The 13962-nt window shown below is 42.4% G+C and overlaps 1 protein-coding gene across 1 annotated transcript in view; it reads left to right on the forward strand.

The window, feature by feature from the left end:
* Positions 1-13962, forward strand: part of si:dkey-11f4.7 (piezo-type mechanosensitive ion channel component 2) — a 554199-nt gene that overhangs the window by 61577 nt on the left and 478660 nt on the right. Inside the window, exons 3-5 of the mRNA XM_052147980.1 lie at positions 6859-6960; positions 7059-7104; positions 10496-10649. Coding sequence (XP_052003940.1) covers positions 6859-6960; positions 7059-7104; positions 10496-10649 — 302 coding nt within the window. The remainder of the gene's footprint in view (positions 1-6858; positions 6961-7058; positions 7105-10495; positions 10650-13962) is intronic.

Here is a 13962-nt window from a genome sequence, read left to right on the forward strand (position 1 = left end):
CATGCAGTTCCATCAACAAATCATGGGAAAAGTTCTGTTGATTTGATGGTAGATTTTCATCTGCTTCAATCAGTGTCTCTACCACGCACCCCAGATTATCCGTATCACTGTCCGTACAATCCAATACTGTATTAAAATCACACACCCCACATCGCTTAGCAGCAGCTCCTCATCTGACACCACAGGCCCAGCGGGTGATGATACTGCATTATCGGTATTGTCTGGAAGGATGGGCTGGCTGAAGGCGTCCCAATCCCTCACGAAAGCCACATTATCGAAGATAGCTGTGGGGTCTTCATCAATCTGCAAACTGGTAGTGTATATATATAAAGATCTATATAAAAAATGAGAATAGAATATATGTATTAGCGTGGGGTTACCATTTTTATTTTTAACAATGTTAGCATGAAATCATACTCACCAACTGACTCGTTTAACACTGAATGTAGTTCTCCTGATAAAGACCCACGTTTTTTTTCTCCAAAATAGTGTCTTGTAGTACTCAAGATGATGACGAGTATGGCTGCTGCATTGCGAGCTCCGATACAACACTGCGGTTTATTGTTTGTTTTGTTTACAGTTCTTTGTTTTTTTGTCTTGGATGTTGTCTGCCTTATTGTTTACGACAAACAAACGCTTTTGGACATTGGTTCTACAATTACACATCGAAATGACTTCGAATTCCTCAATGCCGACCCGCTGTTTATAAAACACACCGGCGGAGCCCTTTGTCTGGGCTGCTCGGCCGCGGAAAGGCAGAAGGAAAAGGGGAAAACGAGCCAGCATTCTCATCAGCGTAAGACATAGTGCAAATTGACCCCCGCTACCCAGTATACTACTGGAAAATGTTCAGTCTCTGGACAACAAGCTCTGCGAGCTGAGAGCGCGGATCTCTTTCCAACGAGAGACGAGAGATTGCTGTGTTATCTGCCTTACAGAAACCTGGATGTCTTGCGGAGATTCCAGACTCGGCCATCGAAATCACAGGCTTTTCCGTGCACCGAGCGGACAGAGCGAAAGACCTCTCAGATAAAAGCAGAGGTGGTGGTGTATGTTTTATGATCAACAAATCATGGTGTGATCAGAGGAACGTACATTTCATCAAGTCTTTCTGCTCTCCTGACCTGGAATATCTCATGCTTCTGTGTCGACCATTCTGGCTACCGAGGGAATTCACAGCGGTCATCACAGCTGCGTACATCCCCCCACAAGCCGACACAGACCGGGCACTCAAGGAACTGTATGGGAGTATAAGTGAGCAGTGCTGGTCGGACCAATCAGACTCTGTGCTACAAGACTGTTTTGATCACGTGGACTGGGAGATGTTCCGGTCCGCCTCTGATGACGACATCGAGGTTTACGCTGACAGCGTAACGTGTTTCATCAGGAAGTGCATAGAGGACGTTGTTCCGACCAAAACAATACGGATATACCCCAACCAGAAACCATGGGTTAATGCCGATGTTCGCGCGGCACTCAAGGAGCGTAAACAAGCCAGTTATGCCCTCCGTAACACTATCAGTGCAGCCAAACGCCAGTACAGGCACAAACTTGAAGGTCAGTTCAACACCACTGACTCTAGAAGTATGTGGCAGGGAATTAACACCATCACGGACTACAAACGGAATAAAGACTCCGCCATGAACACCACTGCATCTCTCCCGGACGACCTTAATCAGAGCGTGCGCGAATCAACTGGCTGGTGTTTTTACGGACATTTTCAATCTGTCCCTCTCCCTGTCTGTAGTCCCCACATGCTTCAAAACATCAACCATTGTGCCTGTACCGAAGCAAGCTATAATCACTTGCTTAAATGACTGGCGTCCTGTTGCTCTGACCCCCTTCATCAGCAAATGCTTTGAGAGGTTAATCAGAGATTACATCTGCTCTGTTCTGCCCACCTCTTTGGACCCATTGCAGTTTGCCTACCACAACAACCGCTCCACTGATGATGCCATTGCATCTACACTACACACTGCTCTCTCCCATCTGGAAAAAAGGAACACATATGTGAGAATGCTGTTTGTAGACTACAGCTCAGCATTCAAAACCATAGTGCCCTCCAAGCTTGATGAGAAACTCCGGGCTCTGGGCTTAAACAGCTCGCTGTGCAGCTGGATCCTAGATTTCCTGTCAGGCAGACGTCAGGTGGTTAGAATGGGCAGCAACACCTCTTCATCACTGACCCTCAACACTGGAGCCCCGCAGGGCTGTGTTCTCAGCCCACTCCTGTATTCACTGTACACACATGACTGTGTGGCAACACATAGCTCCTGGTTTGCTGACGATACGACGGTGGTAGGTCTGATCACTGACAATGATGAAAGAGCCTACAGAGAGGAGGTGCACACACTAACACGCTGGTGTCAGGAGCACAACCTCCCTCAACGTCAGTAAAACCAAGGAGCTTGTAGTGGACTTCAGGAAGAAAGATGGAGAACACAGCCGCATCACCATTAATGGAGCACCGGTAGAGAGAGTCAGCAGTTTCAAGTTTCTCGGTGTCCACATTACTGAGGAACTCACATGGTCCGTCCACACTGAGGCCGTTGTGAAGAAGGCTCACCAGCGCCTCTTCTTCCTGAGACGGCTGAGGAAGTTTGGAATGAACCACCACATCCTCACACGGTTCTACACTAGTACTGTAGAGAGCATCCTGACTGGCTGCATCACCGCCTGGTACGGCAATAGCACAGCCCACAACTGCAAAGCACTGCAAAGGGTGGTGCGAACTGCCAGACACATCATCGGAGGTGAGCTTCCCTCCCTCCAGGACATATATACCAGGCGGTGTGTGAAAAAAGCTTGGAGGATCATCAGAGACTCCAGCCACCCGAGCCATGGTCTGTTCTCACTGTTACCATCAGGCAGGCGGTATCGCAGCATCAGGACCCGCACCAGCCGACTACATGACAGCTTCTTCCCCCAAGCAGTCAGACTGTTGAACACTTGATCTATCAGCATCAATAATTAGCACTGCAATTTATTCATCTATAATCTCACACTGGACTGTCAATATATTCTCCTCAATACAACTACTTATATATATTTCATATACTCTTTACTTATTGTATTATATATTGTGTATTCTATATTGTGTATATTGTCTACTGTACATTGTATATAATTATTGTGTTGTGTAAATATGTGTACATTTGATATGTAAATTGTGTTGTGCAAGTATGTTGTTTACTGTAATTTGTATATGTCTCGTCACTGTCATGACTGCTATGTTGCTCGGAACTGCACACAAGAATTTCACCTACTGTTGCACTTGTGTACATGGTAGAGTGACAATAAAGTGATTTGATTTTATTTGTACCGTTTCCAGCTGGGGATACAACATGTAATCGAGGGCTTCGTGAATTCCTCGGATTGCTATACTTGTTGCATCTCCGTGAACGGAGTGACAGTGAGGCTTTTGGTTCCGCAGTGTTGAACCCCGGTTGTGTGACAAGCAATGACACATCAACGTTTGAAATATTTACAAATACAGAAAATACATTTTTGTTTTGTTTATCAATATTGCGGAATCGAGATAGATCGCAAATAATGTACATACCTTGCAGCGTGTGTCTGTTGGTAGATTTGCTCTGACCCGTTGTTTTATTAATTAACGGTTCAGTCACTGAAAATAAAAACCCCCTCCCGCAATTTCATTGCTTTATAGTCTAGATCATAAAACGAATTATCGCTACACAAGACCACAAACATCATAAAGCAAATGATCCCTTTCAAGTCTTTTTGGAAAATTTGGATAATCTCGTGAAAGGACTTTGAACTGAAAAATGCAATACTACACATGTTAAAGTGACATCTAAAATTACGTGAAATGCGTATCATGCTTATTATACTTTATTTTTGTTAAAATATTTGTTCATATTTAAACTGAATGTGTGTGTTTGCTACATAACCGTAGTCTTTGTTTTAAGATCTCATAGTTAAAATTAAAAAATGTAACAAACTTTGTATTAAAGATATACTGTCAGAAATGTATATAAAAAACATTATTGTGTTTTAGTAAAATAAACCTGTTTGCTAAAATACTGAGAGGACTATAAACGGAGACATGTAAGATTTTGTGTTAAAGCTATAGTTAAAATGATACAGTATATTATGATTTTAGAAAACGTATCCTGTTTGCTAGGTTAATGTTAAACATCGTCTTTCTTACACCATTATCGCTGGATGAGCTCATGAAAGGACTTTAAACCGAGAAATTTAAGATTAATGTGATGCATTTTACAATATTTACAATTAACATTTCAATTAAAATGATCTTTGTTGAAATAAAAATGTTAAATACATTTTATGGTAAAGATTTGTTCAGCATCTTTAAAGTGACAATGCTAGAGATGTGTTAGACAACCTAATGTTTAAAAACACATTTTCTTCTCTTTGTCAAAAAGTAAAAAAAACTGTTTTTCACCAAGCATTACACCCCATTAAAGACACATCATTTAAACAGTTTGTCTATCTTTGAAAAAACATCACAATGATTACAACAATTAAATATTTAATCAATCACTATTTTTTAGTCTGAGTTGAGAGAAAACAAGTCTTATACCATACATTATTTTGTCATCTCAGTTTTCCATTAAACATTGTACATCATTAAAGATTAATCATTTTTCTACTCTTTTAAATACACAGATGGTCTTGGCTACATCGCTGAGATATCAGTACAGATGATCAAACACGTCATTACGTCTGTACAACCACCAGAGGGAGGGGGGTGGTGGGGAAGGGGGGACAGGAATTCAAAAGGTAAAATGTACACCAATTAGGTCATAAATCATAGGCCCTAAATAATTTTTTGTCACAAGGTATATAATATTTACTACTCATGAGCACCATTGGGTGTCAGAGATGAAGAGGAGACGAGGATGAGTAGCCAACACACAGATGATTTTCATGCATGGCAGCAAGTTATTGACATTTTTCCTTCTCTCTCTGATGTGTCCTGTCCCCACTGACTCCTCCTAAACTTATGATCAGAACTAGAAATATGTGTTTCTTGGAGTAAATAAAAATCAGCCTTTTATATTGTGGATGACCCAATCATTAAGATAAATTAATGAAAAAATTAGACCCCCCCCACACACACACACACAAAATAAGTGGATAAAATATATCTGATTATATGAAATTCTGGGAAAAGATCTGTCCATGGATATGTTTAAATTGTCCAAAACCACCCAGACATTAGTAACAACAGTTAGTTTATTAGTTCTGAAAACAGCAACTTCATCAGTACTCCATTATGTTCTCTTTCAATCGAAAAAATACTCAGTCCACATACACCTTCACTTTAATGTAGCATGCCTCTCTCCTGGCACATTTCATCTCTTAAAAAAGCAACTTTATCAATGCTCAATTCTGTCGTCTTTCAGTTCAATCTGGACTCCATCCACATATTGTACACCTTCACTCCAGCTTAGTACATCATCTTTCCTGCTCTCCTGGCGCACTCCACCTCTTGCCACAGCCACTGTTTCGCTGCTCTGTCAGTGGCCATCAGGTCCTCCTTGAAATGCAACTTGTTAGTCTTCAGGTACTTGCTGTTTTTTTGCCGCCCTCCCAATAATCTTTCTCAGAACATGAAATGAACCAAATGATCACAGACCTGGCTCAATGGTTGTCACTGTTGGACCTGCCCAGGTGATGAACCACATCAACAGTGCCCCCTGTTGAGTGTTGGAATGACGGCATGACATAGGCTACCTCAATAACTCTGGTCTTGACATCCTCTCTCTGGTTCTACGACAGCCCATAAAGCCGCAAATTTCAACTCCTTCCATAACGCTCTGCATCAGCCAAATTTGCAGTCTTCTGCTCACAAGCCCAATTTTTCTGTCTGAGCACGTCTATTTGGTCTACTTCTCCCTCAACTTTTCGACGAGTACCGCATTATCAGACACTATGGATTGTGTCTTCTGAATTGATTCTGTCAGACCTTTTGTAAATTAAGTTATCAATGTCCATTAGAGAAAAATCATATTTTGTGATTTGTGACTCTCAGGACTACTTGTTCCATCTGTTTTATTCTCTTCACTTTTTGCATCCTTTGTGTAGGAGTGTACTTCACTTTCTGATAATTTTTCTCCTTTTCCAGCCATGGCTGTCAGTACCTGGCAGTATGTACAGTCCAGTCAGAACAACAAAATTAAGAAACTGAGTATATGTCAAGAGAAGTAAACAACTCTGGTCAAAAGTTCATTTATAATGTTTTGGATGTCAATTCAAAATTAAACATACTATTTAGAAGGGTAAAAGCAGGGAAGTTCAAAGACTATTTGAGCAGCTTATTCATTTACCGCTTCAGTCCCTCTCTGCTGGTAAACAGCAGCATGAATGCAGTTCACGCTGGTTTGATCGTACGTGCGAAGTACCATGAAAAGCACAGTTAAGCACACCAGCATATAAATTACCTTAAACTAATAGATTTGGACTAAAAGTAGCAAAACTTTAATTTTGTTGTCACAGGGTCTTAAAAAGTGAAAGACCGCTGGAAAATTAGACCAACATAGAATAGAAGGTGAAAAACAAAAGCTATTAAGAACAGTAACTCCTTACATTGAAGATGTGCTGCTTGTACCCCTTATAATACAGATTATTTTATAGTCTATAATTGTATATTTTTTGATTAAATTTATCGCTCTGTTCTTTTGCTGGTCAGTCAAGACATATTTTGTTCTAAATTCAATTTATGTATTTTTTTTACTTTATTGAAAACTCTGTAAAAGCTTACTGAAATTGTGTGTAGTTGGCTAGGATCTCACAGAAAAATTATCACAGGACATATAATACTGTGTGATGTTAATAGTATGCATGGGTATGTGTTTTATTTATATGCAGGAAAAACTGGTAAGTTTCTACATGCCATTTGCTCTACTGGTGTGATGTTTCTGGCATTGCAGTGTGGAATGCAAATAACCTTCACATATATTCCCATGGATGGTGAGATCATTGCCTTTTCCTGTTATTATTTGTTTATTCATCTGCTTAATTTTAACACACACACACACACGATTACTTTTCTGCTTTTTCTGCTTCAGTGAGTGGGCCATGGGACAATATTTTCTTCCACCTTGGTATTATCAGGTATGGCATTTTTTTTTACTTAATACAAGATTTTGAATCTTAGATTTAATTAAATCCTTCATTCAAAACCTCAAATTATTGTGATAATTGTCATTGAATAATGTTACAAATATAAAAGTCAAAGTATGGTTCCCCCATCTGTGGCTCACTTTGACATTGTGTCGAATGAAGCAACACTAGGGTTCTTCTTTGAAGGCCTCTGTTACCTCTGCACTTGAGAAAAGGCCAATGAGAATTTGCAAGAAGCACGCTCAGTCGGTGCTGAAATGCCTTTCCTTATTCAAGCCAGGCATAGCGGTTCCTCTAAAACAATTCGAGAGGCTCCTGGGGCATATGGCATCCTCCGCGGTGGTCGCACCACTGGGGTTGATGCATAGGAGACCATTTCAGCACTGGCTCCAGTCTTGAGTCCTGAGATGGGCTCCAGGGTGAGACCCCGGCTGGGTTAGAAAATCAACTGCCAAGAGTTCCTGGCTGTAATACTTGCCCTGTGGAGGTTTCTCCAAGGCGGTATGCGCTTTCGTCATATGTCACAACTTGACTTTGGAGCCAGACTCAAGTCGTTGCACACAACTCACATCCCGGGCAACCTCAAAATGGCAGAGAACGCACTGTCATGACAAGGTACTTTCAGCGGAGTGTAAAGGCTCCACCCCCAGGCAGTCAAGCTCATTTGGGAGCGGTTCGGCAAAGCACAGATAGACCTGTTACTTTCCCAGGAGACCTCCCATTGCCTGCTCTGGTATTCCTTAGCAGAGGCTCCCCTCGGGACAGACACGCTGGCACACAGCTGGCCCCGGGGGCTGCGCAAGTATGCATTTCCCCAGTGAGCCTACTTGCACGGATGCTGTGCAAGGTCAGGGAGAATGAGGAACAAGTCACTCTGGTGGCCCCCTACTGGCCCACACAGACTTGGTTCTCGGATCTCACGCTCCTCACAACAGCCCCTCCCTGGCGAATTCCCGAGGAAGGACCTTCTTTCTCAGGGACGGGGCACGCTCTGGCATCCACGCCCAGACCTCTGGAACCTCCACGTCTGGCCCATGGACAGGATGCGGAAGATCTAAGTGACCTTCCACCTGCTGTCGTAGACATGATCAACCAATCCAGAGCTCCCTCTACCAGGCAACTTTACGCCCTAAAGTGGTGCTTGTTCACAAATTGGTATTTTTCCAAAACTGAAGACCTGCAGAGATGCACAGTCGAGTCAGTGCTCTCATTTCTGCAGGAGAGGCTGGAGGGGAGGCTGTCCCCTTCCACCTTGAAGGTTTATGTAGCCGCTATATCAGCTCACCACGACGCAATGGACGGTATTCCCTAGGGAAGCACGATCTGATTATCAGGTTCCTTAGAGGCAGCCGGAGGCTGAACCCTCTTAGGCAATGCCTGTTCCCCTCTCCTTGAAGACGGCCCTCCTGATCACGCTCACTTCCATCAAGAGGGTTTGGGACCTGTGAGCGTTCTCTGTCAGCGACACCTGGCTGGATTTTGGTCCGGCAGACACCCATGTCATCCTAACTGGGCTGGGCTATGTGCCCAAGATTCCTACAACCCCCTTCAGGGACTAAGTAGTGAACCTGCAAGTGCTGTCATGGGAGGAGGCAGAACCAGCCTTTTCGTTGCTGTGTCCGGTACGTGTTTTGCGTACCTATGTGGACCGCATGCAGAGCTTTAGATGTTCTGAGAAGATCTTTGTCTGCTTTGTTGGACAGCAGAAGGGGAACACTGTCTCCAAACAGAGGCTTTCCCACTGGGTCGTTGATGCCATCGCATTGGCCTATCACACCCAGGCCGTGCCCGCCCCCTTGCGGATTCGAGCACACTCGACAAGAAGTGTGGCATTCTCTTGGGCACTGGCCAACGGCACCTCCTTAGCAGACATATGCAGAGCAGCGGGCTGAGCAACACCCAATACCTTTAGGAGATATTACAATCTCAGCGTTGAGTCACTCTCATCCCGTGTTCTCTCAGGTCCAGGCCTTTAGAACTTGGGAATGCGGAACATCTGTTCGGGTGTTCCGCTTGCACATAGTGCCTTTCTCCTCCACTGAGGTGATCACGTGTGGTCTTTCCCCCAGGAGAGTCCACTACATTTGCACTCTCTGGATGTTCTTCCTTCCTAATCCACTGGTTTGCGAATTCAGCAGAGGAATTCCCAGACCAGACCCACTTCGGGTACTAGAATTACTCTGTACTGGAATAGGTGCTCCACAGGATGGGACCGTGAGTGGATTAATCCCCCTGTGTGTATTGTCCGCGGTACGGTCCCCCTACAGGTGGACCCGCGTCTCCCTTGGGTAGTCCTCGCTGCACTCTTGTCGCTGTGTTTGTAGCATCTCCTCCCACACAGCAGGTTAGATCTACCTCCAACCATTCCCACATGTGGCCCGAAAACCCATGTGATGTATTTCACCACTTTTTACCTACCCCCAGTCTGGGCAGGTGGTGGTCTCCGTGGAGTCTTTTCCCCCTGAAAGAATAGGACTTGGAAAAGAACGCCTTCCCTGATGCATGTGATAGCATTAAGATGGTCCCAGCCACTTTAACTCTATGCGAGAAACATAGAGATAGAGAAGGCACGGCTGGCGCGGCCTGCTCCCATGCTTGGCATGTCGCTTTGTTCCCACCTTCGGGGTGCCGGGAACCTAAAAAGTTTATTATGATTTTATGGGGCGTTGGGGAAGGGTACGTGCAGTCTGACGCAGCCTGGCACTTTGGCATGCAACTACACGGTATCAGTAGTGCACTTACAGAGTTCAGTGCATGGTGTGATTGAATAGGGACCCCTAGAGTCGCTTCAATCGACAAAACGTCAAAGTGAGTGACAGACAGACGTATAGGTTACTGTTGTAACCTCCATTCCCTGATGGAGGGAACGAGACGTTGTGTCCCCCTGGCCACGATGCTGAACCGAGCCACTGCTATGGCCGAACCTTATTCTCGGCTCCTCAGTGCAAAACATGTTTCCCTCCTTTTATACCCGTATGTCCCGAGGGAGGGACATGAAAATTTTATCCAATTTCTCATTGGACTTTTCTGAAGTTCAGAGGTAACCGAGGCCTTCAAAGAAGTCCCCTAGTGCCGCTTAATTTGATACAACGTCTCATTCCCTCCATTAGGGAACGGAGGTTACGACAGTAACCTAGATGTTTGTCATTTTTCAAACTAATCATTTGCATTAATCTGATTATGGAATACAAAAATCCCCTATGTTCAATGGTAAGGGAGAGAATGTTATTTGCTTTCTGAGAATGTCTTATTTGCAGATATGTATTGTCATACTGTGATAAAGTTTTTTGTGGTTAAACAAACTGTCACTTTAATAAAATACATGCTATATTTGCTATTTTTTTCTTTTGTTAAAGGCCTCCTTTTTAAAATCTTTTTTCAGGTTTAGTGAGGTGGACACACTTAATTTAATACGTCTACTAATGCCAGATTGTGCTGTCTTCCTGTCTACAATGTTCATCATTCATTTGAGTAAGGCCAAGCTTCCAGATCAAATGAATAGCAGGACAAACGACAGACAGATTTATGATACTGAGGTAATGACTAACTTTTTTTTGTTCTTTGTCACTGTTACAGCTGCTTTATCTTAAAATGACCAATAACTCACTTTGCTGATACTGCTACCTACCTGATATTTGATCAATTCAGTGCTCGTAGTGTTGCCCAGTTACCTCCGACGGGGGTGGTCTTGTGATATTCTACAAGGAGAAGTGCAAAGTATCACCTATAACTGTACCTTTACATGTTACATTTGAGTTCATTGCCCTACAAATCAACGGGTCAATTCCTACTATTTTTGTTACTGTCTACCACCCTCCCAAGACTAATGCTAATTTTTAAAATGAACTTTCTGCATGCTGTATGTCACAGAATGTAATTATGTTTGATTTTAATATTATATGGATAATGTTAACAATAAATGTATAAGGGAATTTTTTATCATGTCTTGACATGTTTGGCCAACAACAGTTTGTTGATTTTCCTACTCATACCAAAGGCCAAATTCTTTTTTGTTATTAACAGTTTTAATTGATTACATACAACAAAATAAATAGGCATAACAGAAAATGCTGAATCAAATTATATGAAATTATAATCCTTCACCCTGAACACCTCAGGCAGACATTAGACATTAAAAGACAGCTAAGTGCTCGAACTGATGCCCCTCCAGAGGACTTGAGCCAGGTAGTTGATTTTGCCGGAGAGGTGAAAGAAATTCGGGGACAATTGCTGAACGTATCGGCAATGCTGACGAAGGTCGTTGCTAAATTAGAGGATCTTGCTGCAATATGTTGTTCAATCACGGCCATGGAGACGAACTTCACTGTGTGGGATGTCGAGAAATGGATAGATTATCTAGAGTCATCAGAGAGGGAATTAGCTGCTAATCCACCAGTTACTGAGGTGGATTTGGAGTGCGTCTGGGAGAACTTGGAGAATTTGGAAAAGCGTAACCGGCGGAATTATGTCTGAATTGTTGGAAATCCTGAGGGAGCAGAGGGTCAGAATATGGTGGAATTCCTGGACAGGCTCTTTCTGAATGTGCTTGAAATAACAGGCCATAAACTGGAAATCGTGCAAACTCACGTTTTCTCAGGGAGACAGGCCCCGAACAATTCTGTTAAAATTTCTGAGATCATCCACTAAAGATCTCATGCTACGTGAGGCAAGGAGTAAAGGAAGGCTTTCTTGGAAGAACCACAGCATTTTTCCCCCAGAATTTGTGAATTTGACAAGAGAGTAATGTGATTGATTCAAGGAATGCAAGAAATTCTTACAGCAACGGAAGGTTGCTTTTGCACTGATCCCGAGAACAGATACTAAGGATGGAAGCATTCACATGCCCACAGCTAGAATTGTTCTTCATAAAATCAATGGATTAAGTAATATTGTGGTACTCATGTCGCAGCCTCTGAACATTTACTTGACAGTCCGAGGAAACTGAGCTCCTTTTTTGTGCTGGTTCCGCCTAGTGGTTGGAGTTTTTTGTGTAGCAGCACTCCTTCAGGACAGTTTTGTGGATGAATCTGCACATTCTTTGTGCTTATGCATCCTATTGGTTGGAGTTTGTTTTGTGGAGTATTTCTTGCAGGACATTGTAATGATTGGTTTATTTGTTGCACTCATGTAGCAGTTGAAAGGCCAGCTCACTGAACATTCGTCTGACTGCACAAGGAAACAGAATGGCCCTTGAAAAAATAAAAATAAAGAAATATATATATATATATATATATATATATATATATATATATATATATATACACACACACACACAGCATTCTTTTATAGAAATCAGATTTAGATTTTAAAACTATTTATCAAAAAAATAATATTTTAAATATTTTTCTGTGCGACTTGCTGAAAGGCGGGCGCAGAAACGATGAACAGTTTCAAGTTGTGAATAGGTTTGCAGTAGAAATGTTAGTGATTTAACAGCACTCGTCAATGTCGTTTGAGATAACTAGTTAAATCAAAGAAGGCAGAACTCCTGTTTCGAGACGAGCACTGTGCGCAGCTCAATGCAAAGCAAGTAACAAGTCACCAGTCATTGTCATGTACGATGTGAGTAGTGAAACTATATGGCTTTGTTTACATTGCAGGAATAATCAGATTTTCCAAAAATGCTATATTTTTGAGTGACTGTTCAAACTACAAGGGTTACGGTTATGAACAATCTTCACAGACAATTGCTTAAATGGGAGAGGTGGCATATGCAATGTTTGTTGCTGCTAGTGTTGTTGCTGGCCGTTTTAACAGGGACGCCTTTTATCTTGGAGTCCTGTATTTTAGCAGAGAGCGAAACATCCTGTATTGAAGACATTGTGTCCCATATTAAATCATAAAAGGTTAGATGGTACGACGAGACCTGTGTCCTGTGATGAAACGCTCAAAGCGTCCCGTATTCGTGTGACATTCGATACTTGCAGGTTAAATTACTCTGACATCACATTATATTTATTAAGTTATCCTTTCAAAAACAATAGTCCATCCGCTGCAGTGGTGGAGACAGGATCTGTTCCTCCTGTTATATCATATATATTAGTCTTGATCAGATAAGATATTTTTAGATAATATTTTACCTTATATCTGTCATAGTGACAATATTTAGCAAATTAAAAAAAGCACTGCTGCGGGTCAATTGTGTTTAATAGAGCAGACGTGATAACAATGACGGTGAACCGTGAAATATTTTACATAATTTATGTAAAATCCTGTGTTTGTCCTGATGCAACGATCTGGTTGAAATTGAATGAGGTCCCACACTCCAATATTCTGTGGAAAAAGGGATGTTGCACCACCACAGCTCTTTTTGGGCAGTTTGAGCAAAGCATCCATAGACAGCAGTTCTTTTGTAGGTTATTAAAAGAACCCACAAGGGGCGTGGTGGAGCATTTGTTTGTACACAGTGACTTCATCTATAGCGTTGTGCTTTCTCGCAACTGGTATGGGTTACTGCACCTTAATGCACCTCTTCGGGTAAGTTAAGCCAATTTTTGTCTTATTTTAAAAGGTTTGCTGTGCTTTGCTTGCCCTGTAACACATAAATGACATGTGGGTGTGTTTCATTCAGTAATGATGATCTCTATGCAGACACACACCCATCGGACACTGGGTGGCGCTATTGTGAGCAAAACAATCAAAATTCTAATTTTGGGCCATAACACTTGTGCCATAAGGGCTAGAAACAAAATATTTTTTTTGTTTCACTCCGTGTCATGCCGAAGGATCTGCAACTGTCAATTCTTTTCTCCACCCTTTTGTTTTCACGCTATCCTAGGCCATTGCCCGATCGGAACCAAACCAGTGCAGATAGATTCTGCAGTGTCCAATATATGAAAAGTTATCAAA

Source organism: Xyrauchen texanus, chromosome 18 (genome assembly GCF_025860055.1).
Source record: "Xyrauchen texanus isolate HMW12.3.18 chromosome 18, RBS_HiC_50CHRs, whole genome shotgun sequence".
In the NCBI taxonomy this organism is placed as follows: Eukaryota; Metazoa; Chordata; class Actinopteri; order Cypriniformes; family Catostomidae; genus Xyrauchen; species Xyrauchen texanus.